This window comes from Synchiropus splendidus, chromosome 10 (assembly GCF_027744825.2).
Source record: "Synchiropus splendidus isolate RoL2022-P1 chromosome 10, RoL_Sspl_1.0, whole genome shotgun sequence".
NCBI classification, from domain to species: domain Eukaryota; kingdom Metazoa; phylum Chordata; class Actinopteri; order Syngnathiformes; family Callionymidae; genus Synchiropus; species Synchiropus splendidus.
Genome location: NC_071343.1, coordinates 15,038,191 through 15,063,634, shown reverse-complemented (window position 1 = coordinate 15,063,634; position 25,444 = coordinate 15,038,191). Strand labels below are relative to the sequence as shown.

General features: G+C 43.7%; 1 protein-coding gene and 1 pseudogene across 1 annotated transcript; both read left to right on the top strand.

Moving 5' to 3' along the window:
• The first annotated feature begins 143 nt into the window (after nt 1–143).
• LOC128765497 (transient receptor potential cation channel subfamily M member 2-like) lies at nt 144–10,591 on the top strand (annotated as a pseudogene).
• Nucleotides 10,592–11,958: 1,367 nt separating this feature from the next.
• On the top strand, nt 11,959–25,323 carry LOC128765496 (transient receptor potential cation channel subfamily M member 2-like). The gene is given in 35 exon segments (XM_053876146.1): nt 11,959–12,097; nt 12,174–12,273; nt 13,333–13,403; nt 14,272–14,336; nt 14,412–14,580; nt 14,637–14,817; nt 15,109–15,263; nt 15,695–15,875; nt 15,950–16,011; nt 16,079–16,279; nt 16,430–16,532; nt 16,659–16,780; nt 17,245–17,517; nt 17,755–17,889; nt 17,952–18,081; nt 18,159–18,304; nt 18,384–18,496; nt 19,004–19,102; nt 19,166–19,382; nt 19,454–19,618; nt 19,620–19,778; nt 19,842–20,013; nt 20,080–20,260; nt 20,328–20,500; nt 21,247–21,373; nt 21,770–21,800; nt 21,882–21,951; nt 22,039–22,181; nt 23,738–23,802; nt 23,890–23,919; nt 24,015–24,101; nt 24,164–24,242; nt 24,306–24,407; nt 24,497–24,613; nt 24,742–25,323. Coding segments are annotated over 35 exon segments (4,368 nt in total). The 5' UTR covers nt 11,959–12,070; the 3' UTR covers nt 24,859–25,323.
• The last annotated feature ends 121 nt before the right edge of the window (nt 25,324–25,444 follow it).

The following is a 25,444-nucleotide window of genomic DNA, read 5'->3' as shown; positions in this document are numbered from 1 at the left end:
CTGAAATACGCATAATAATCTTGACCATAGTAATATTGAGATCAATTCTCTGACGTCATCCCACTTGCATGTACCTGCCTCCTCTGTGGCAATGCCTGCCTTCCAGCTGATCAGGGTGGAGCCTCGTGCCGACATGGAGATGAAAGGCCAGAATACAATTTCCTTCCTCACTCTCTTTCCAGGACAGCGTCCTGACCACCTGGATCAGAGAAAAAGTCTGCAGAAAGAAATGTGTGTACTTTGACAAAGGAGATGGGTAAGAGCTGTGTCTTTAACTGACAGGGACTGGTCTGTGTTCTGACCTCATCAGCTGTCATTTCTCTACCAGGGAGGACATTTGTAAGTGTGGCTACATGAAGAAACAACATGTGAAGGAAGCTGTCAGAAACGTTCAATACGCAGGAGAGACGTGGAACATACACAGGCATGTACAAGAGTTCCCCACAGATGCTTTTGGGGACATCAGATTTGGGGACTCCAGCCAACAACCGAGCAAGGTGAGCAGCAGCGGAGCAGTAAGTGGCATCTCCTTGTTATTTACAGTGTGTTTCTGTCATCACAGTATGTCCGGGTGTCCGCAGACTCCAGTACGGAGGTTTTATTTCAACTCTTGACTGAACAGTGGAATCTTCCTCCTCCCAAACTCCTGATCTCAGTGACCGGAGGGGCTAAGAATTTCTCCCTGAGGTCGAGTCTCAAGACCATATTCCACAGAGGACTCATCAAAGTCACCCAAATCACAGGTCAGTTCAAAAGCTGGCTAGCTCGCCGCTACCGGGAGCATGTGTGATAAACTAACATTGGCTACACAGAGGTTAAGGTGAAAGCAAGCCATATATCATATACATATATCAATGCCTACTTGGAGTTCCTTTCTTGATGACTGACTTGATGTTTCTCATCCTATCTCCAAGTCTCCCCCCAGGAAATTTTTGTTCTCATTGCTAGTTTTTCCGTCGTGTATTTCAGAGATGGGCGACAGGTGGATGTTCACCGCTTAGACATCAACGAGACATGATGCTCAATGAGCATGTGCAATAGAACCGTATACTATCAGGGAAGTGCTGAGGTTTAACATTCCCAAAACAGAAAATAGCGTAATGATGAATATACCACAATGACAAAACTGAATAAACTATTATTCAGTAACATTTTTGAATAGCTGGTTTCCAGTAGCCACTTCTACAGGGGCAGCCATACTGTTCCTTTCCCTCTGTTGAAGATTGTGTGGTTGTGTGCAGGTGCATGGATCATTACTGGTGGCACACACGCTGGAGTCATGAGGCATGTCGGTCAGGTGATGAAGGACTGCTCTCTGGGCAATGATCAAGTGGTGACCATCGGAGTGGCAACATGGGGAATTGTACGAAACAGAGAAGCCTTGGTGGACACAAAGGTCAACACTTTTTAATTCAACTAGTCTCCTTGAAAGTTAAAGGGAAATGATGCGCCTTTTCCATGAGTTATCACAGTGTTAGTGTCGCTTAACCTATTCTGGAATGAAGAAGAATTAGAAGAAGTGAAGTCGTGTTTTCCTCTCAAATGACCTTGGAATTGATGATGCTACATTCCTGATCAACAGTAGAAACCAAAACCGAGTTGCTCTCAGAGCTTATTTTTTTAGTCCTTGTCACTCTTCCTATGTAAAGCAGACTGTCTTCAACTAGATGACCTCACAGCAACCGTAAATATAACAAAATACAGGTATTGTATATTTATTTATTTGAATGCACGCTGCTCTATGACTTTGTGACTTAGAAAATACTCAATAGGGGCCCTTTAAATGAACAAAATGTTGATTAAACATGTCTCAATTGTTAACTGAGCTTGAAGCTAAACGCAGAGTTTAGCAAACTTATGCTCAACTTCTCAGCTTACTGTACTTGTGTTTTACTCAGGGATGTTTCCCAGCACATTACACGATGGACGTTGACCATCAGGATGGGCTCTCCTGCCTGGACAACAACCACACCCACTTTCTGCTGGTGGACGATGGAACTCACGGTAGCTATGGCGCGGAGATTGAGCTACGGTCCCGTCTGGAGAGGTGCATCTCAAGCAAACATCTTTGCAACACAGGTGGGAAAGCAACAGCTCTGATTGTAATATTTACAGCCGTCTAATCTTATTCCCTTCTGATCTCCCAAGGCAACAACACGACAGTTCCTGTGGTGTGTTTGATTTTGGATGGAGGACCAGGTACTTTAAATGTGAGTCATCAGCTTTCCAAATCTCCAGTTCACTGGCCTTATCTGACTCTCAGCTGTCCACTCACAGACCATCTACAACGCCATGCTGAATGACACTCCGTGTGTGATCCTGGGGGGCTCGGGCAGAATAGCAGATGTCATCGCTCATGTGGCTCAAATACCAGTGTCCAAGGTGACCATGAGCCTCATTCATCAGCTGATGATTAAGTTCTTCTCCAAAGAGTCAGAGGGTTTTTCGGAACAGCAGATTATTGAGTGGACTAAGAAGGTAAGTCAACATCCAATCTTCCTTTCCACATTTCTGGTTCCTTGCCCTTCCCCATCTCTTTCTCCAATCTTTCCTTCCCAGTTTCTCTCCTCCAGTGTCCCAATAATCTGTCCTCCTTAACTTTGTCTCCAAACATCTTCACATGACCTGTCGTTCTGACGCAGTCTTTTATGACCCTGTCCTGCTAAATCTCGCCCAATGACAACATCAGTACCTTAATCTCCATCTAAACCACAGTTGTGTTTCTCCTGACAGATCCAAGACATCATCAGAATGCCTCACCTGCTGACTGTGTTGAGAGGAGGTGAGAAAAATCATGGTGATATGGACGTGGCCATCCTGCAAGCTCTGTTCAAAGGTAAAGACGTAAAGACAGCATCCACCATCGAAATATCGCAGACTGTGTGATGGGTCCTAGTAGTATAAGGATAAGATAAGAAGATAAGAATCCTTTACTGTCATTGTTAACCATGTTAACAATGTTAATGTTGAACTTTTGTTGGCAACATTACAGGCTACGAAAACAAAATACAAATAATAAATACAAATATACCATACAATTATTAAATGTAAGATGATCAAAGGATCAAACAGATAAAACAGAACAAACAAATGGTGCAAAAGTGAAAAGAAGAATATGAATACATTTGAAAGGGAAAGAAAGCAATACTTAAGGTGCATAAAAGGCAAACGTGTGTCTGCGGGGGAGGGATGTTTCACAAACATGTATTATTTAATTGTCCGTTTTTGGGTGGTAGCTTGGACCTCCTGGGGAAAAAGCTATTGGTCAATCTTGTGGTACTTGTTTAAGAGAGTGGCATCTTTCTCCAGGAGGGTGGGGACATATCCAGTGTATATGTTTTCATATGCTCGTGTCCCTGGCCTTCTTCCTGGCAAACGTGACCGTGGTCTTTATGAGATATTTGGTCAGCAGGGGTGACAGACTTTAATATGGGGAGGGAGAGTCTCTCAAAACATTTGGTGCTGATAGGAGTAAGCACAACTGGTTGATCAGCATAGTAGTAACAAGTGTACCGTTTCAACTTGCATTCATCCATTAGGTGGACTGTCCAATTCATGGCCGCTTCTTAGTCCATATTTGCCTCACAAATCTAATGATGTCTGGCTTTTATTTGGGGATAAATTGATCACAGACGAAGTTTGAGAAAGACAATTTCACTAAGTGCATTGACATCATCATTCTTTAATGCGTCTCTGCCTTGTCACTATAAGCATGGGAAATAAATAATACTCTGGCATCTGAAAACACAGCTTCAACCTCTGGTGTTGATGTCTATGTTGTATTTCTGCTCCACTGATGCATTCACTTCACGCTGATGGTAATGCGTTTTTATTTTGCCTTTCAATAGCTTCAAGGCACAATGAGTCACCTGACGCAGAAGTCTGGAAGCGACAGCTGGAGCTTGCCATCACATGGAACCGAGTTGACATCGCCAAGACAGAGATCTTCACTGATGACAGCCAGTGGAAGGTAGCTTTCATGAATTTCTAGATACAACAGTGGCCCTTTACTACACTAAAAGCAGAAGGGGAAAAGTACAACCCTCAAAGCAAAAGTAAAGGTTCAATCCAATCAAAAAGAAATGCAACATGGTCAGTGACAGCATCTAAAGTTACAAAAAAACCCAAGTCCCAAAGACAAAAACAACATGCAGCAAGGGATAAAACACAACCAAAACAGAAAAACCTTGTGAAAGCACCCAGAGTGCTAATGTTTTTATGATCACTTTATGAGCGTCATCAATTTTTAAATTAACAAAAATTGATAACAAATAATAAAATATGAAAACCTAGAGCAAGCAAAACACCAACACCACAAGTAATAAACATATTTTTGTCTTTGTATTTGTCTTTGCTTATATATACCACACAGTAACTAACTAAAAAATCAATGCTGATGTTCTCTTCATTTTCTTCCCTCCCTCAGTCCTCTGACCTCCACTGGGCCATGATGTCGGCCTTGGTGGGGAACAGGCCTCAGTTTGTGAATCTATTGCTGGAGAACGGTCTGACACTAAGAGACTTCCTGGAGAAGGGGGAAACACTGTCGAAACTCTACTGGCAAATGCCCAATTGCTTCTTCCGGACCAAGCTGGTCAAGCGTGTGCACAGCGCTGCTGAACAGATAGACTTGTGCCACGTGTCTGCAGAGGTGCGCCTCCTGTTGGGCACTTACACTCAGCCCATCTATCCACCAGTAGTAAGTCTACCTTCTCACTATTCTTAAGAACCCCACATGCCATTAAAGGCAACAACTTGTGTGGCACAAAGAGCGAGTCAGTTCCATAGCTGGAAGCCTACGATCCGACTTAGAAAAGCAGGACCAATGTGAACACAAGTTTTCAACATTGTTCCTCCAGCTTTCCAGAAGTCAGTCAGGAACTCGTCTGCAGGTGGAGGAGGACACTCCGGCACCATGTGATCCGGCCAGAGATCTATTCCTATGGGCCGTCGTCCAGTCCAACAAGGAGCTGGCTGAGATTGCTTGGGAGCAGGTAGCAGACTGAAACTGTTTCAGACTGCTCTTAGCAGTAGATGAATGTATCTGTTTGTGCAGTGCAGAGACTGCATATGCGCCGCTCTGGCTGCCAGTAAGATCTTGAAGAAAATGTCAATAGAAGGAAGTGATGCTGATGAGGCGGAGGACATGAGGCTGCTGGCCAGACACTATGAGCAACATGCCATCGGTAACAACTCCTGACAATGGTGTTGGTGTTTGATGTTCGTAACACGTGTTTGTTTGTGCGTCAAAGGTGTGTTCACTCAGTGTTACAACAGTGACCAGGGACGTGCAAGGAAGCTACTGGTGCGTGCATCGCCGTTTTGGGGCAGAACAACTTGCCTGCGTCTCGCTCTGAGAGCTGGTGATAAAAGCTTTGTGGCTTTGTCAGGAGTTCAGGTGAACTACAGCGTATATTTATATCCTTAGACATTCATTGTTGGGTGAATGATAATAACAAGGTTTGGTTATATTCCAGGCTCATCTGACTCAGATCTGGTGTGGAGAACTGTCTGTGGACAATCCTGTGTGGAGAGTTTTCATCTGCATGATCTTCTTCCCGCTCGTATACACCGGCTTCCTGAAGTACCGGTGAGGAAGTGCAGAAGATCTAGTTTTTGATAATACACACAAACACACACAACACACACGTCATGTTTTCATGTATTATGGGGACCTCTCATTGTCATAATGCTTTCCCCAGCCTCTCACTCTAAACTTAACCATTCAAAGCAAATGTCTGACTTTAACCAGGACCTAAACCACACTTAAACTCGATTATAATCACCCAGGTATTTAGAAGTTTTAATCCTCAAATTGAGGCTTAACCTAGTGTGGACCGGAAAAAGGTCCCCACAAGTAGCAAAAGGATGTGTGTTTCCAATAATCCAAGTTTTTAGTTACATTCTATATAATATATTGGAAGCAATGCAATATATTGCAAAGCAATGCATGTCAAGTAAATGGTTAATGTAATTACAGTGTATTAGAGGAGGTTGAACTAACCATTTATCCTTTCACTGACTTTGGGTGAATATACTGCAGCAATTATTCACAGAATGCCAAGATTTCTGTATACTTAATAATGTTAAAATATGCTTGGTTTTATATGGATTGTTCGTAATTCCAGGCGTGATGCAATAGTCCAGAGAGGGTAGAAGAAATAAAAGTCACCGATCAGTGAGGATATGCTGAAATATAAAAACTATTAGCATGTGAATCAATTTAATGCTCTGTTTGCAGCGAGCCCAACAGCTCACCCTTGTTTGGTTGCTGGTCCAGACTGGTGGGCCTGTACGATTCCCCTCAGGTCAAGTTCTACTGGAGCATCGTGTCTTACTTGGCCTTCCTCTTCCTGTTCTCTGTGGTGCTGATGATGGACTTCCAGGTCACACCCTCAAATGCAGAAATTCTGCTGTATGTCTGGCTGCTGTCCTTGCTCTTTCAGGAGGTCAGGGAGGTCAGTTTAGAAATGTTTGATACGTTGCAAACATGTTGTTTCGTGCCACACCTTCTGACAAAATGTCTCTTTGGTCTTAGTTGTTTTACGACCCAGATGGATTTGGGTTTCACAAAAGAGTCAGAATGTACATCAATGATGCTTGGAACATTCTAGATGTTTTGTCCATCGTCCTTTTCTTCCTTGGCCTGGCATTCCGGTATGTTTCCCTCCCACCTGATTCACAAGTGGCCTTTACCCTTGATCATTAAGTGTTGTCTTGGCTATTCCAGTCTGACCACAGTGCTCTTCTACGCCGGCAAGATCATCCTCTGTATTGACTTTGTGGTCTTCTGCCTCCGTCTCATGGCCATCTTCACCATCAGCAAAACCCTTGGACCAAAGATCATCATCCTCAAGAAAATGGTTAGTCAGAATTAACATGTGCTTTTAGGTGTTGTTTTTCCATGATCAAATTCTATTTTCTAGATGATGGACATGTTCTTCTTCATGTTCCTGCTGAGTATCTGGGTGGTGGCCTATGGTGTCGCCAAGCAAGGAGTCCTCATCCACAATGACAATCGACTGGACTGGATTCTGAGGGGAGCAGTTTTTGAGCCGTACCTCATCATATTTGGGAACTTCCCCACGAACATTGACTGTAAGTACACTGGAGTCTCCTCTTCATACAGGTCACACTAAATTAGCTTGTGTGTGCCCCCAACAGATGCTGGATTCGATATGGATTCCTGTAGCATGAATGGGACTGATCCTCTGAAACCAAAGTGCCCAGTGCTGACTGAAGACCAGACGCCCGCTTTCCCTGAGTGGCTGACCATCATCATGTTGTGTGTTTACTTGCTCTTTGCCAACATCCTGCTTCTCAATTTGCTCATAGCCATCTTCAAGTAGGTCCTCGTCTTCCTCATCTGTTGGCCCTGCTTCACCACACATGCCTCTAATTCCTCTGTACAGCTTCACGTTTGAGGAAGTTCAAGACAACACAGACAGAATATGGAAGTTCCAAAGATACGAGCTGATAAAAGAATACCACAGCCGCCCTGCTGCTCCTCCTCCCTTCATCATCCTCAGCCACATCTACCTCTTTATCAGGGGTGTGATACTCCACAAGCCCTGCATTCAAGCCAAGGACTTCAGTAAGTCATGAAGTGTAAAATGGTCTTGAGCTTTGTGATGCATTTTAAGAATTATCCGGTTCCCTCACTGTGTTTTCAAAGAGAAATTGCAGTGCTGTCCAAAGTTCCTAAATACTGTGTTGTGTTGTGCCACTGTGGGACTAGTGATTAAATTGGCTTCACGTTTTTAACTCGTCTTTACTGCCAACCACGAATTGTAATTCATCTCAGATGGAGCTTTATTAATAGTGCCCACTTGTTTTATGCAGACACAACTCTCTTTTCACTGCTGTGACTGTAGCCCATATTGTGGCCTGTTTTCCATCTTTCATTGAAGAGGTAATAATGTCTCATGTCATTTTACTCCAAATGACTGGTTTAGAAGATGAGCTGCCCCAGAAGGAGGAGGAGGAGCTGCTGACCTGGGAGTGCCTGATGAAGGACAGATACCTGCTGTCTTCCCAGCAGCAGCGGCGTCAGACTGTTGAGCAGCGCGTCCAGGATACAGCGCTGAGGTCTGGACTGCAAGTATAGATACAAGAAGTTGTTCAGGTGTTTGCCTGAACAACAAACTGGACTGGACCTTTCATGACTCTCTGGTGGAATCAGCCATTTTCTATGGAGTCTGTCAGATGGATCTAGAGTATTACTGACAGAAACAAGAAGGGATTGGACAAACTAGTTCGGAGGGCCAGCTCTGTCCTGGGCCGCCCCATGACTCGGTGGAAGACGTGGGAGACAGGAGTACTGTGGCTAAGCTGGCATCCATGATGGCCATCCTGTCCCACCCTGACACCCCCCGACACCCTGACCCTGGGCAGTACATTCAGTGGCAGGCTGATCCACCCTCGCTGCACGAAGGAGTGATTTCGTCATTCCTTCCTGCCCACTGCTGTTATGTTGTGTAGTACAAGTAACATCCGACTTACGACCGGGATCGGTTCTGACCAACCAGTTGTAAGTCAGATTGGACGTAAGTGGAATGCCATTCAAAATAGCCGACGCAAGGGTTATAGGTGCTACTGTAGTGGTAGATGGCTGTGTGAGAGTGAGATGCTGGGATACTGTGCTGCTGTAACTGTCGTATGCGTTGCCAGGCTGCTAAAAAAAAAAAGCATCTGCTGGCTGTGGTTGTAAGTCGGATGTCACTTGTAGTTATTTTTGATGGGGCTCTCTGCTCATTTCAGAATTTATTTTTTATCTAGTTTGTTTGGATGTGCAAAGTGGTGCAGCTTGGTGCTTTGCAGTTGTTGCTGAGACATGTTGAGTTTCCCCATTGTGGGTAAAATAAATCTAACTCATCAAGTTTTTTTCTTCTTAGGGTGATGGCAATGAGTGAGCGACTGGAAAGGGAAGAGGAGACCACCTCTGCTGCCATTCTCAAAAGAATGGCCCGACTAGAGGAGCAGGTAGATTTTATTTTGTCCCTGGCTTAAACAGCAGCCTGATCTCACAGTTGGTATTCTATTCAGTTTGTCCAGTCTACAACTGCTCTGCAGGCCATCCTGGAGACTCTGAGGTCTTCGGGGTTTCTAGCCAAAGAGCCTCAGGAACAGGGTTTGACATCTGCCTTCTTTCTATTTCGCTTTAGATAAGTCAGTGACATAATGAGATTCTTTTTCATTTCATTTCATTTCAATGAAGCACCACCAATGCCAGCCTGGTCTTCCCAAAGTGTCAATGATGGACCAGACTCAGCCATTGTCCATGTGAAAGCTCGCCAGCTTCACTACCCAAACTCCAAAATGAGACGCTTCCCTGTGCCTGAGGAGAAGGTCCCATGGGAGGTACCTGCTTTTCTGCTGAGTCTGCTCAGTTTGGATTCATGATTCGCCCTGTTATTCATCCTCCAGGTCAGCTTCAGCTCTTACATGCCGACTGATTTCACACCAGAGGAGAGTGGAGACGTGGTGGACAGGTATGATCTGAGTGAGAGAATCTGATCTTAACCTGGATTATTGTTTTCAGATGATGAGGTTGCAAAAATATTCACCCCATCCACAGATCTGCAAACGAGCTCCCGGATAAGTACAGGTACCAAAAAAGACGTCAATGTTGTGTGTGATAAACATGTCATGTTTGCAGCTTTACTTGAACCATTATTTTGTAAATGTGTGAACCAACCTTCTCATCTGAACCAGAAACCCAAGGGGAAGGACAGGCATTAAAGGAAGAGGTGCTTTAAGCTGTTTGGGCCCGAATCTTTGCACTGATGTTGTCGTAACACGGTAGGTGATACGTAGTAAGGTAGCTGTATAAGTCAGATGTTCTGATGCTGTTTGAATTCCAGCTGGAGAGATGGTGAGCCGTCTGTTCTGGAGTTTCTGGGAATTCAGGATGACATCCGGAGGACCTTGGAACTCCCTGGAGTAGGTTGAGCTTTATACTGGCCATTTTTCTGAAGCCATTCCATCACACTGATCTCCTTATTAGGGACCGGTCCAGTCACCTGATCAACTGCCGGAGCGCTTGAAGAGAAGCATGGGGATTCCACTGTATGAGAAAGTCAACCAGAAATTATCAACAGCAGCAAAGGTTGATGAGATGTTTTTGTTTCAGCTTCTGTTGCTGGAGTTTAAACTGACCAGAGTTGTCAGCCAGGTGACTCGTGTGTTTGGGTGCAGGTGTTCGAAAGCTATGTTGACGACAGTAGGAACACAGATAATGCCTGGGTGGAGAGCGTCGTCCTGAACCTTCACCTGGACTGGTCCGCTGTAGAAGATGTTGAAATCATGAACCTGGTGAGTCTCTTCATCACATGTGATCAGTGTTGCTTTTTTACATGGATGTATAGAGGGGCTGAGCAAAGTCAGTCTATATCAGGGGAGCAGATTCATTCTTTTGTATTGTCGTTTGTTTGTTTTTTCAGATTGCAGACAGCAATGGCTCCCTCAAGTGGAAGGACATCAGCAGCAAAACTGGACTCAGATCAAACCAGAGTGATGCTCTTCGATGGGTTGCAGAGAGACATAACAAGAAATGTTGATCTTCATCAGGTTTTTATGCGATGCAGCCTCGTAGTTCAAATTCAGGTATTGAAGTCCTCAGAGCCATAATGATGCACTGTGCTGTGTAAACTCACGGTCAGAAATACAGGCGACACAATAATCTCCACCCCCATCAAGACAAGTGTCATCATAACTGAAAGGACTGTGACTATGGGTTGAGCATTTATCATTTTATTGACGGTGTTTACCTTCATTTCTCTTATGTTGGACCTGATGTATAATCTGTTTGTTGGTGACTGTGTCAGCTGGCCGTTGGTCCACCAAACTACATTGTAAATGTTTTCATCAAACCTTGAAATCTACCTGCCTTTGGAGCAAATGCTGTGATTTGTGTCATTAACATATTAAAATATATTGTTCACTGACCATCAAATGTCACTCTACATTCCAGGAGGAGGTGTTCGACATCTCTTGATTCTTACAACAGCAATGGAACATTGCTCTTCGGTGGGATGGGGCGTTTTCATAGGTTTTAGTCAGGTGGTGCTCCTGCTCCAGTGAGACGCCGCAGTATTTATGCACTCCAGGGTCTCAGAGTGTTTTGGGCCTGTAGCTGGGCCACAGCAAGCTGATCACACCTGGGTGTGTGTTCCTCTGATGGCTCTTGGAGCAGGTCATTCAGTGTCCTTCAGCCAAAGCTGCTTCTTACTGAATGGCTGCAAGTTCCTTGACAATGCTTCACTGAGCTTGACTTCTGATTCCAACTTCCCTCTCTAGCCGTACAGCAGAACGAGCTACAAAGCCTCTCCTGGACGCACAGTCACATTCCCTCAATTCTCTGCTTTAATTCTGCAGACTTTTTCCTTTCATCAACTGGTTCTTCCCATGGCACTGTCGGCTCCACAATGAACACTTGGCTGCACAGTTTTAGAAAGTGCCAGGTCCACTCGCAGGTTGGTTGCTACAGTTTCAGGTGGGAAGGTGAGTGTATTACTAAAGTCTCTTTCATTTACCTGACTGTGGCTGCATTTAGTGTGCTTAAGACAAGATGTGCTTGTTTGGCTGTCTTTCCTCTCGCAGGGGAACAGATGATTCTCCTACAGTACCACTGCTCAGCAACTGGTTGTCAGGCCAGGTGTATCTTCCCTGGGATGGACTGGTTTTGCAGGTGTACAGTGAGGAAAATATGCATTTGAACTCCCTGTGATTTTTGTCCCACTTAGAAATGATGAAAGGGTCTGAAATTTTCGTCATAGGTGCGTGTCCACCGTGAGAGACCTTCTCTAATCTTATAAAAAAATCCAGAAATCACAGTGTATGATTTTTTAACAATTTATTTGTATGATGTTGTCAAATAAGTATTTGAACACCTGTCTGTTTGCTAGAATTGAGAGCCTGAAAGACCTGTTTGTCGCCTTTTCAAAGTCCACCTCCTACCTCACTGTATCTTCCCTGGGATAGACAGGTTTTGTAGCCCACCAAAATGTGTTGGATGGTTGCAGGGGCAGCACTCACCTTGTAAAAGCCATGGTCACTATTGCATATGTAGATGGTGAGGAAGACTCCCACAAATGGGGTAAGTTATGTGGCCAAACTTGTTTGTATGCATGAAGAGGCAGGATGAATTCCTGTCTAAAAGTACTCATCATTAGCCCCAGTTGCTGAATGTCAGAGGAAAACTTCTCATCTGTTGCATGGGAGTCACATGTTTGCGCTCCACACCAATAGCCGTAGACATGCCGGAAGAGATAGGTGAGTCGGGAATACTTTAAACATCACTATTTCAGAAATGCAATTATATTTCTATTTATGTATTTATTTTGAGAAAGCTGTAACGTTGTACTATACGAAATGTGTTTCTTGACCCCATATCTGGGATAATATTTTGTATCACAATGAATTTTCAAGTTTAGAAAATCTGTCACACGTGAACACATTCAGTGACATAAAACCTGTCAAAAACAGTATGAACTAAGTGTGCTGCATTTCATGGGCTTGAGTGAGGAGGTTCTAGTTGGGCTGTCTTTCATCTCAGCAACTGGTTGTCACGCCTGGTGTCTCTTCATTGGGTACGACTGGTCTTGTTTTTGAGGGTTGCAGGGGCAGCACACTGTCAACAGGCTAGATCTTGGTTGTAAAACACACATGGTGGCAGGATGTTCCATAGCTCCTTCCTGCTCCTAACCCGATAATTCATGTCAATCATTGAATGGGCTTTTTTTGTTTGTTTGTTTCAAAGGTGTCAAGTAGATTAATTAAATCACCAAAGAGCAAAAGATAGACACAGAAGTTTAAAATCATTACTCACTGTGGCAAATGTTGATTTAAAAGGAAGGAATCCATAACAGCGGTAAGCTTTGTGTTTATGTGCATGGCGTGATGAATTCCAGTCTGCATTATTAACCCCACTTCCTGAATGTCAGAAAAAAATACTTTTAGCGTTCCACACCAATTCACTATCTACCATGCACCTTGTCCCAATCTTGAAACCATGCAGTGGCCAAAAATAGGCACGAAGGAATTTCAGAGCTATGAGTTTGAACCAGCCGTGTTAGACGATCTCAGACAGAAGAAAATGTTGATTATGTTATTTATTCATTTTAGTTTTTTGTTTAATTATTATCATTATTATTATGACAAGATGAATTTATTTCCCGACTGCATATATGAGATAATTCTGTGTAAGGCAAACACAGCAACATTTTCAGGCTTCTTAGTACTTCTCTTCAACAATAATGGCATGAAACAATGTGTTTAAAAGATAAACATGAATTAAGTGTGCTGCAGTGATGAATTATGTTTCATTTCTAGAGCTGCAGCAATGTGAAGACAACACAGCGCAATCAGAGCATTCAGACCTAAGTTCCCTTTCATGCAAAGCGGTGAGTCACATGTCGGATCTTTCTTTTTGTTGCATCTGCCGGGTTGTCGTCGACTACCACCACTCTTACTACTGAAATGAGTGAAGGTGCAGCAGCTCTGTTGAAAGAATGTGAGATTCACCAGCTACTTCAATGACGATGCTGTTTTTTCTGCTTGAGTTGACTGTTGTTCCTGACCCCTATTTTATAACAGAGGTGATGGGGAAGCATAAACTTCTCAAACTGGTAAATAATGGTAAATGTGTCATGTTCGGCTTTGATTTTGTTTTTGTTTTTTTTGTTATTCCTTTGTTTCCTCCCACTCTGTGAGCTTCACAGCTAATGTGGGACTGTACCGTACAGAGCAGGGCTGCTCAAATGTTGCCGTTCGGACAGTTGCACTCACTCCGTCTCGGCTCCTGTCACTCACACATCGTGGTGGCTATCAATGTAATTCCTCAACAAGAACACTACTCCCTATCCCGCAGCAAGCATCGCACACTGCTGGATTAAAGCAAATGTTAAAAATGTGCTTATTATGCCTGTAATTTATTAATTTCTTGTCTCCATGTTATCTTCTGTTCTACATCTGCACTGTTTCTGCATGTCTTTCATTGCTTGTGTATGTAGTACCTTTGTTGGTGAGCAAGTGTTGGCTACCGTGTGTTTCTGTGGTTTTATTACTTTCGTGTTCCTGATCACACTGTCTCCGTTTTCAGATTCTGTGTTTTGATTAAGTTAATGTGTTCATGTGAAGCATGTTATCTAGCTTGCATGTGGCACCAGAAACCTGCCATTTGACATTGACCAGACAAAGTTGCTCATTCAAAATCCTCTCAATCCTGAGGTCGGCGTCCACTAAATTCTCTATTCCGCACCCTCCTTCTAGGAGACCACCTGGTTCAGAGAGAACATTTGCAAAAAGAAGTGTGTTTACTTCAGCAAAGGAGCTGGGTAAGAGAAGATAAATGTCCTCAACTGACCTCGAGTAGTGTGTTCAGATGTCATCAGCTGTCATTTCTGCACCAGAGAGGAGACTTGCAAGTGTGGCTACTTGAAGGATGATCATGAGCCTGAAGCTATCAGTGGTCATCTATACACAGGAGAGCCGTGGAAAATAGAAGAGCATGTGCAAGAGTTCCCCACGGATGCTTTTGGGGACATCAGATTTGGAGGCTCCAGTCAGAAACCGAGCAAGGTGAGCAGCAGTGCAGCAATAGCATATTCTCTTTACTCATGTTTCTGTCTTCACAGTATGCTCGGGTGTCAGCAGACACGGATCCTGAGGTTTTGTTTCAACTCTTGACTGAACAGTGGAATCTTCCTCCACCCAAACTACTGATCTCAGTGGCCGGAGGGGCCAAGAATCTCTCTCTAAGGCCGAGTCTGAAGAACATGTTTCATAGGGGGCTCATGAAAGTCACCCAAACCACAGGTCAGTTAAGAAACCTGTGAACTGAGCGCTAAATTTAGCTTGTGTGTTGAGAGTAGGAATGTAGATCAACAGGCTGATCGAGAGACAGACTGACATCTGCATTAGCGATGCAGGAGCCTGTGACCAACCTGCTATTCCACCCTTTTCTAAGAGTCAAACATGGTTTTAGTTCTTTTTTTCTTTATCTTTTTTTGAACAAGAGGTTGTTTTCTATTGTTTGTTATACAAACCATGTCATTGATTGTGCGGTTCCAATTAGAGGATAACTTAATTCCTATCTGAATTTTGTAGGTGCATGGATCATTAGCCGTGCCACCCATGCAGGGGTCATGAAGCAGGTCAGTCAGGCGGTGAAGGACTACACTTTGGGCAACAATAAAGTGGTGACCATTGGCATGGCAACGTGGGGAATCATAGACAACAGAGAAGCCTTGGTGGACACTAAGGTAAGCACTTTGCGATTGTAATTCAACCATCTGCTGAAAACGTAAAGGAGCACTACTATGCTTTTCCATGTAAGAGTCGTCTACAGTGTTAGCGTCACCTCAACATATGCTGGAATGAAATGGAACAATGTTCATCCATTTCTGAGTATTGCATGTTTTCTGGACTACATCTTGCTGTTTTTTTTCCAAAGTTATTATATATATATATATATATATATATATATATATATATATATATATATATATATATATATATATATATATATATATATATATATATATATATATATATATATATATATATATGTTCTTAATTGGCATTTCACAACCAACATATGTAGGAGAAAACATTACGTCAAGTCTGTGATGTACCCAGTAATGCTGACCCACCACTGATCAAGAAATCGGTTTGCTTGTACTGTATCATTCAGGGACTTTTCCCAGCACACTACACAATTGACGCTGACAACAAGGGTCCCCTCTCCTGCCTGGACAACACCCATACTCACTTCCTGCTGGTGGATGATGGAACTCATGGCAGCTATGGTGGGACGATTGAACTGCGCTCCCGTCTGGTGAAGTGCATCTCAGAGAAACCTCTTGACAACACAGGTATAGAAGAACAAGCACACGTTGTAGTATCTTCTCACATGTGGTGCTAATCTTGCTCTTTTCTATATGCTCAGGCAACAGCTCGACTATTCCTGTGGTGTGTTTGATTTTCCATGGAGAACCACATACTTTAAATGTGAGTCATCAGCTCTCCAAATCTCCAGTTCTCTGACCTTATCTGACTCTCAGCTGTCCACTCACAGAGCATCTACAACGCCATGCTGAATGACACTCCCTGTGTGATCCTGGGGGGCTCGGGCAGAATAGCAGATGTCATCGCTCATGTTGCCCATATGCACCTGTCCAAAGTCACCATGAGCCTCATCCGTAAGCTGATGATCAAGTTCTTCCCCAAAGAGTCGCAAGATTTTTCGGAACAGCAGATTATCGAGTGGACTAAGAAGGTAAGTTGACTTGTCATGTGACGATGCTCCTGTCTTTGGTCACTTTTTGACAAGTCTTGTGCCTCTGGGTTGATATGCTGTTACACATGTACCGGTATAAACCCTCCTTCATATGTCATGGCCACAAATCAGTTGTGCTTCTCCTGACAGATCCAGGACATCATGAGGATGTCTCACCTGCTGACCGTGTTGAGAGTAAGTGAGAAAAATCAAGGCGAAATGGATGCAGCCATTCTGCACGCTCTGTTTAAAGGTAAAGATGCTACAGTCAAGGGACCATTTACTGGCAAACCATCAATCACCCAGTGCTGCATGTCTGCTCCATCAATGCATTCACTTCACGCTGATGTTAATGTGTTGGTACATGGCTTTGTCACAGCATCAAGATACAATGAGCCTCAGGGAGCTGAAGTCTGGAAGCGACAGCTGGAGCTCGCCATCGCGTGGAACCAAGTCGACATCGCTAAGAATGAGATCTTCACTGAAGAGAACCAGTGGACGGTGAGAGTCACTTTATATGTAAAACACCCTCCGATAGCAAAAAATGACAAAACAACTCGTAATTTTGATTGTTTTATCCCCTGTAACACACCAAAACAAACATGGTGTACACAAAGTGAAGTCGATCACATTAAAACAAGAAGTGACCTTGAGCAAGTAAATGCTAAAACGGAATTCATTATATGAATCCCAAAGAATAAAAGTGTTAATATCGATGTGAAAGTTGAGCCAAAGTGCAAGTGACAACCAGCAGCAGTGAGACTTGACTTGGAAAACATGAAACAACAAAATCAGAACATGACAAAGAAAACACAAAATCAAAGCTTGTAAAAACTGGACGGAAATAGACACATAGACAAGTATTTTTTGTACACTTTTATACAATATTATATGACACAAAGTCACCAGAATTTGCTTTTCACATTATGATGCTACTGTTCACGTCATGGTCTTTTCTCCCTCAGTCCTCTGACCTCCACTCAGCCATGGTGTCAGCCCTGGTGGGGAACAAACCAGAGTTTGTGAAGCTGTTGCTGGAGAACGGTCTGAGTCTGAGGGACTTCCTTGAGAATGAGGGCACGCTGTCTAAACTCTACTGGCAAATGCCCAATTGCTTCTTCCGGACCAAGCTGGCCAAGCGAGTGCCCAGCGCTGCTAAAGAGATACCCTTGGGTCAAGTGTATGCAGTGTTGTGCCGCCTGTTGGGCACTCACTCTGAGTTGCTCTATCCATCATCAGTAAGTCTGTCTTCTCTCTATTTTTGAGTAATATATGCAAAATACAGTATCATCAATGTTTGGCCAGTTAGTATGTAAATTGTTTAGGGTAATGTTGACGACCATCTCACGTGCCCTTAAAGGCAACAAAGCACACTAAGAGTCAGTTCTATTCTCTGGAATCCCTAAGTGTGGAAACACAAACAAGCCGACTTACAAATGCAGGACCAAAGTGAGCACAAGTTTTCTTCTCTCCAGCTTTCCCGAAGTCAGTCAGGAACTCGTCTGTTGGTGGAGGAAGACACTCCGGCACCATGGCATCCGGCCAGAGATCTATTCCTGTGGGCCGTCGTCCAGTCCAACAAGGAGCTGGCTGAGATCGCTTGGGAGCAGGTAGCAGACTGAAACTGTTTCAGACTGCTCTTAGCAGTAGATGAATGTGTCTGTTTGTGCAGTGCAGAGACTGCATATGCGCCGCTCTGGCTGCCAGTAAGATCTTGAAGGAAATGTCAAGAGGAGGAAGTGATGCTGACGAGGCAGAGGACATGAGGCTGCTGGCCAGACACTATGAGCAACATGCCATCGGTAACAACTCCTGACAATGGTGTTAACAGAGGAGTCAGCTTTGATGTTCGTAACACGTGTTTGTTTGTGCGTCAAAGGTGTGTTCACTCAGTGTTACAGCTGTGACCAGGAACGTGCAAAGAAGCTACTGGTGCGTGTATCACCGTTTTGGGGCAAAATGACGTGTCTGCATCTCGCTCTGAGAGCTGGTGATAAAAACTTTGTGGCCCTGTCAGGAGTTCAGGTGAACTACAGCGTATATTTATATCCTTAAACATCCATTGTTGGGTGAACGATAATAAGAAGGTTGGGTTATATTCCAGGCTCATCTGACTCAGATCTGGTGTGGAGAACTGTCTGTGGACAATCCCGTGTGTGCAGTTTTCATTTGCATGATCTTCTTCCCGCTCATATACACCGGCTGCCTGAAGTACCGGTGAGAAGATCTGGTTTACCTCCTGTCACAGGCTTCCAGCTGATTGAGGCTTACATCTGAAACTTGCATTTGCAACTGCTGGTGTGGTGGAGTCTTTAGAAAAGTGCCTGGTGGTTACACTTATGCATCCGATCTGTAATGTTGCAGGCCTGGTCGAGGCACCAGGCACAGAGACCAGGAGTTCCTGGTCCACTGATCACACTGAAGCACAAGACACGTTTCAGCTAGGATGATAACAACAACAACAAACATGGAGAAATCCCTGAATAAAAGCAAACAAAAGCATCTGTTTGCTTTTGTTCAGGGATGTTTTACACGAAACAATGGCCAGGGTTTCCACTACTCTGAATGTATTTGAAATTCATATAAAAATATTTTCAAGGCATTAAAAGAACTTTAATTTATATATATATATATATATATATATATATATATATATATATATATATTTATATTTATATATATATATGCCATATATTGCCATTGAGGGATTATTTCTGATTCCAGATCGGATGAAAAAATCCAGAGGGAGTCTCGGAAAGAAAAGGAGCAGCAAATTATGACACATATGACAGGAAGTACAGATACAAGAAAGTCACATGATCTGTGAGTATATACTGAAATATAAAAACTATTAGCATGCAAACAAACTTAATGCTTTGTCTACAGCAAGCCTGCTGAAACACCACCATTGGGTTGCTGGTCCAGACTGGTGGGCTTGTACGATTCCCCTCAGGTCAAGTTCTACTGGAGCGTCGTGTCTCACTTGGCCTTCCTCGTCCTGTTCTCTGTGGTGCTGATGATGGACTTCCAGGTCACACCCTCTCCAGCAGAGTTGGTGTTGTACGTCTGGACAGTGTCCCTGCTGTGTGAGGAGGTCAGGGAGGTGAGTCTAGAAAAGTTAGATACGTTTTGTAACGTGTTGCACCTTCTGACAAACTGTCGCCTTGATCTTAGCTCTTTTCCTACCCAGATGGATTTGGATTTTACACGGTAGTCAAAATGTATATCAATGATGCTTGGAACATTCTAGATATTTTGTCCATTGCCATTTTCTTCCTTGGCCTCGGACTCCGGTACGTTTCCCTCCCACCTAATTCACAAGTGGCCTTTACCCTTGATCATTAAGTGTTGTCTTGGCTATTCCAGTCTGACCACAGTGCTCTTCTACGCCGGCAAGATCATCCTCTGTATCGACTTTGTGGTCTTCTGCCTCCGTCTCATGGCCATCTTCATTGTCAGCAAAACCCTTGGACCAAAGATCATCATTGTCAAGAAAATGGTTAGTCGGAGTTAACATGTGCTTTTAGGTGTTGTTTTTCCATGATCAAATTCTGTTTTCTAGATGAGGGACGTGTTCTTCTTCATGTTCCTGCTGAGTATCTGGGTGGTGGCCTATGGTGTCGCCAAGCAAGGAGTCCTCATCCACAACGACAATCGACTGGACTGGATTCTGAGGGGAGCAGTTTATGAGCCGTACCTCATCATATTTGGGAACTTCCCCACGAACATTGACTGTCAGTACACTGGAGTCTCCTCTTCATACAGGTCACACTAAAGGAGCTTGTGTGTGGCCCCAACAGATGCTGGATTCGATATGGATTCCTGTAGCATGAATGGGACTGATCCTCTGAAACCAAAGTGCCCAGTGCTGACTGAAGACCAGACGCCCGCTTTCCCTGAGTGGCTGACCATCATCATGTTGTGTGTTTACTTGCTCTTTGCCAACATCCTGCTCCTCAATTTGCTCATAGCTATCTTCAAGTAGGTCCTCGTCTTCCTCATCTGTTGGCCCCGCTTCACCACACATGCCTCTAATTCCTCTGTACAGCTTCACATTTCAGGAAGTTCAAGACAACACAGACAGAATATGGAAGTTCCAAAGATACGAGCTGATAAAAGAATACCACAGCCGCCCTGCTGCTCCTCCTCCCTTCATCATCCTCAGCCACATCTACCTCTTTATCAGGGGCGTGATTCTGCAAAATTTCCCCAAAGATTTGAGTAAGTCATGTTTCTGAGTGGTAAACTGGATTTGAGCTTCAAGATGCACAGTAAAGGGGCTCTACATGAACAATACTGAATCCTTTCACGTATCTCCAAATTCCGATTAAATGTATAATAACGTCAAATAGATGTGGGCACATAAACAAAAATGATTGACCGTGAAATCCATCCATCTCTATTCCAACGCTATTCTGACCATCTCAACACACAGTTACAGTTTAAATTCACTGTATTAACCAGCCACTGAACCACTGTAGTCACCCATGCACGCAAACATTTTCCACTTTTGCTTCCTTTTCAATACCATGTCATCATGGAAACTACTCATAGAGCATCAGCTTTATGTAGCAACATTTGAGTCTACCTAGTGCGAGTGCAACTACTAGTTCAACATCAAGTACTGGACAAAAGTTATTAACCAAATCACTTTTCATTTCCTTCATCTCTCACCAAGTGTTCAAACTCAACTGTCACTTCAATTTTTGAATTTCGGACGGCAGTATGCAAAACTCGGCAGCTCAACACATATGGAGAATTGATGCAGACATGCACTGCAATTCGCTTTCAAAATTAAAATCCAGTCAGAAAGCTCACCGGAAATACATTTTTGGGGGGAAAATTGCAACTGTCATACTTAACGGTGTGTACAAACATCTCTTTCGTGCTACACGAGTTTTTAAATCAGCCCATAGCATCATAACTCACCCATTTCAATGTTGTTTTACTCCAAATGTCTTGTTTAGAAGACAAGCTGCCCCAGGAGGAGGAGCTGCTGACCTGGGAGGCCCTGATGAGGGACAGATACCTACTGTCCTCCCAGCAGCAGCAGCGTCAGACTGTTGAGCAGCGCGTCCAGGATACAGCGCTGAGGTCTGAACTGCAAGTATAGGTCCAAGCTGCGCCCAGCAGCGTCAAATCACTCACCAAACCAACTGTTTTTTTTGGTTTTGTTTTTTTATCAAAATGCAAATGTCAAACCATGTTTACAGAGTGAGCTGTGCAAAAACAATTATTTTGAGCACAAATATATTCCTTTAGAATGATAGCGACAGCCGCAACTGTTTTTAAACCAAATACAAACACATTGACATCTATAGCATCAGGATTACTGGGAGGGACTGGGGAGGAGTTGAGTATCTTAAAGGGGTAACTTAAATGCACGCCTAATATAAGTCAAAGTGCACGATGAATCGAACCATGTGGCCAGTTTAACAAGCTAACTTCAGTCTCACAGTGAGTCAAAAAGGCATTTCTCTTTCTTCTCAGGGTGGCGGCGATGAGTGAGCGACTGGAGCAGGTAGATTTTAGTTTGTTCCAGCCTTAAACAGCAGCCTGATCTCAGTTTGGGTTTTTATTCCTTTATTCTTTGTTTGTTCAGTCTACAGCTGCACTGCAGAGCATCCTGAAGACTCTGAGGTCTGCAGGGTTTCCAGCCAAAGATCCACAGGGTTTGACATGCTCATTCTTCAGATCCACTTCAGATGACTTAGTGACATAATGAGATTCTTTTTTTTTTTTTTTTCATTTCAATGAAGCCCCACCAATGGCAACCTGGTCCTCCCAAAGTGTCAATGATGGACCAGACTCAGCCATTGTCCATGTGAAAGCTCGCCAGCTTCACTACCCAAACTCCAAAATGAGACGCTTCCCTGTGCCTGAGGAGAAGGTCCCATGGGAGGTAATCTTGACACGATTGCTTTTATTGGAATCAGAATTCCCAAGATATTCTTGGATTTGTCCCAAAATATTACAACTGAAAATAACTGGGATGAGGACAAAAAGCATAAATCTGCCTCTCTTTCAATGGCTTGCAGCTGCTTCATTCTCACGTAGAAATGCCATTAAAAGCTGAAAACATTGCAGCATACCTCCACTGTTGGTTGAAAGATCTGTGCCAACTTGTATAGTTTTTCATCACATCAGCCTCAAGCAACATAAGAAACGGACAAATTCAGACACATTCAGAATTTGCTCCCAGAATTTGACCCACAAATGTGCAGCCAAAACCCTGGACTTTGGCTCCATTGACTGCCATTATATGCAGAGGACCTGGATTAGAGACAACCTGCAACTTAAACTAATTTTCAGCCATCTGTCACAAACCTGTTACTATGGAAACATCGGGTCGGATATGGAAGAATGCCTCAGGATTCTAACAACGTTCTCATCTTGGCTGTATCTGCTGTAGTTCTTGAGATGTCCTTGGTAGTTCGGAAGGTAGAGTAGTTTGACGCCCTCACTGATCTCATACTTCCATGCAATTCTTTACGCTATTTTTACTGTTCAGCAATAGTTAATGACAACAACAGACTCCAAAACAAACATGGGGACAGTGGAAGAAGAATTGATGTTGTACCTTTTGCACAAAAGGAGGCAGCGGGCGGTGAGTCCTCTAAATATATTGTGACTGGAGCACAGAGAAATTCCAGAAGTTCTTCCTCGTGTCTCATCAGAGCTGCGTATCTGCTAGTATCCGCAACACTGGTATGGTTAGATTAATAGACTGTACAACACTGAACATACGACATGCCGTAGTGATTAAACATACACTACGCCATATGCAGCCGTGCGAGAAATTATCACGACAAACTAGCTTTGTTAGTTCAATGTTGACATTGGATTATATGACGCCGGTAACATGTGACCAGTGACCAGCAGAGCAACAGAACTGACAGTGATGACATGAACATAGTGATATTTTCTGTTATGGAACAATTTCTTTGCTTAAACATGTAAATGTGTACTGTGTGTGTTGTGCAGAACACGGCTGCTTGTCCAATACATTTTCAGTTTCGCCAGCGGTTCGTCCTGGTTAGCTTTCACTTAGTTAGTCTCTTGGTAGCACTCCAATTTCTTTGTGGTGATTTGAGGCCCAGAGTCTCATGAAATGTGTGGTGCTGAAGGTTTTCGGTCGACTCTGTGGGTGCACATGTTGCTAATTCTGTTGCTGCTGGTCTGCAGCATCACAATAAGTCGTGTGCTTTTCTGCAGAAATGCCCCTCACAGTTTTGTTTTGTCATTTCAATATCCTGATGTTACATTTAGAAGAGTAATGACATTACCGGTACTCATCATGTAAAATATAAATATAAAATATATGATTAATAATAATAATAATGACATTTGAATGGTCGCTCATGATGGCGTCATCAACGGCCATATCGGCGTATCAATGAGTTGGCTCTCTGCTGAGCCACACCCTTGATCAAGTTTCACCTGTTATTCATGCTCCAGGTCAGCTTCGACTTGTACGAGCCGACTGATGGCACACGCGAGGAGAGTGGAGACGTGGTGGACAGGTATGATCTGAGTGAGAGGAATCTGATCTCAGCTGGGATTATTGTTTTCAGATGATGAGGTTGCAAAAATATTCTCTCCATCCACAGATCTGCAAATGAGCTCCTGGATAAGTACAGGTACCAAAAAAAAGCATCATTGTTGCGTGTGTTCAACAGCTTTAGTTGAACTTGTATCTAGTAAATGTGTGAACCAACCTTCTCTTCTGAACCAGAAACCCAGGGGGAAGGACAGGCATTAAAGGAAGAGGTGCTTTAAGCTGTTTGGGCCCGAATCTTTGCACTGATGTTGTCGTAACACGGTAGGTGATACGTAGTAAGGTAGCTGTATAAGTCAGATGTTCTGATGCTGTTTGAATTCCAGCTGGAGAGATGGTGAGCTGTCTGTTCTGGAGTTTCTGGGAATTCAGGATGACATCCGGAGGACCTTGGAACTCCCTGGAGTAGGTTGAGCTTTATACTGGCCATTTTTCTGAAGCCATTCATCACACTGATCTCCTTATTAGGGACTGGTCCAGTCACCTGATCAACTGCCGGAGCGCTTGAAGAGAAGCATGGGGATTCCACTGTATGAGAAAGTCAACCAGAGATTATCGACAGCAGCAAAGGTTGATGAGATGTTTTTATTTCAGCTTCTGTTGCTGGAGTTTAAACTGACCAGAGTTGTCAGCCAGGTGACTCGTGTGTTTGGGTGCAGGTGTTTGAAGGCTATGTTGACGACAGCAGGAACACAGATAATGCCTGGGTGGAGAGCGTCGTCCTGAACCTTCACCTGGACTGGTCCGCTGTAGAAGATGTTGAAATCATGAACCTGGTGAGTCTCTTCATCACATGTGATCAGTGTTGCTCTTTCACATGGATGTATAGAAGGGCTGAGCAAAGTCAGTCTATATCAGGGGAGCAGATTCATTCTTTTGTATTGTCGTTTGTTTGTTTTTTCAGATTGCAGACAGCAATGGCTCCCTCAAGTGGAAGGACATCAGCAGCAAAACTGGACTCAGTTCAAACCAGAGTGATGCTCTTCGATGGGTTGCAGAGAGACACAACAAGAAATGTTGATCTTCATCAGGTTTTTATGCGATGCAGCCTCGTAGTTCAAATTCAGGTATTGAAGTCCTCAGAGCCATAATGATGCACTGTGCTGTGTAAACCCACGGTCAGAAATACAGGCGACACAATAATCTCCACCCCCATCAAGACAAGTGTCATCATAACTGAAAGGACTGTAACTATGGGTTGAGCATTTATCATTTTATTGACGGTGTTTACCTTCATTTCTCTTATGTTGGACCTGATGTATAATCTGTTTGTTGGTGACTGTGTCAGCTGGCCGTTGGTCCACCAAACTACATTGTAAATGTTTTCATCAAACCTTGAAATCTACCTGCCTTTGGAGCAAATGCTGTGATTTGTGTCATTAACATATTAAAATATATTGTTCACTGACCATCAAATGTCACTCTACATTCCAGGAGGAGGTGTTCGACATCTCTTGATTCTTACAACAGCAATGGAACATTGCTCTTCGGTGGGATGGGGCGTTTTCATAGGTTTTAGTCAGGTGGTGCTCCTGCTCCAGTGAGACGCCGCAGTATTTATGCACTCCAGGGTCTCAGAGTGTTTTGGGCCTGTAGCTGGGCCACAG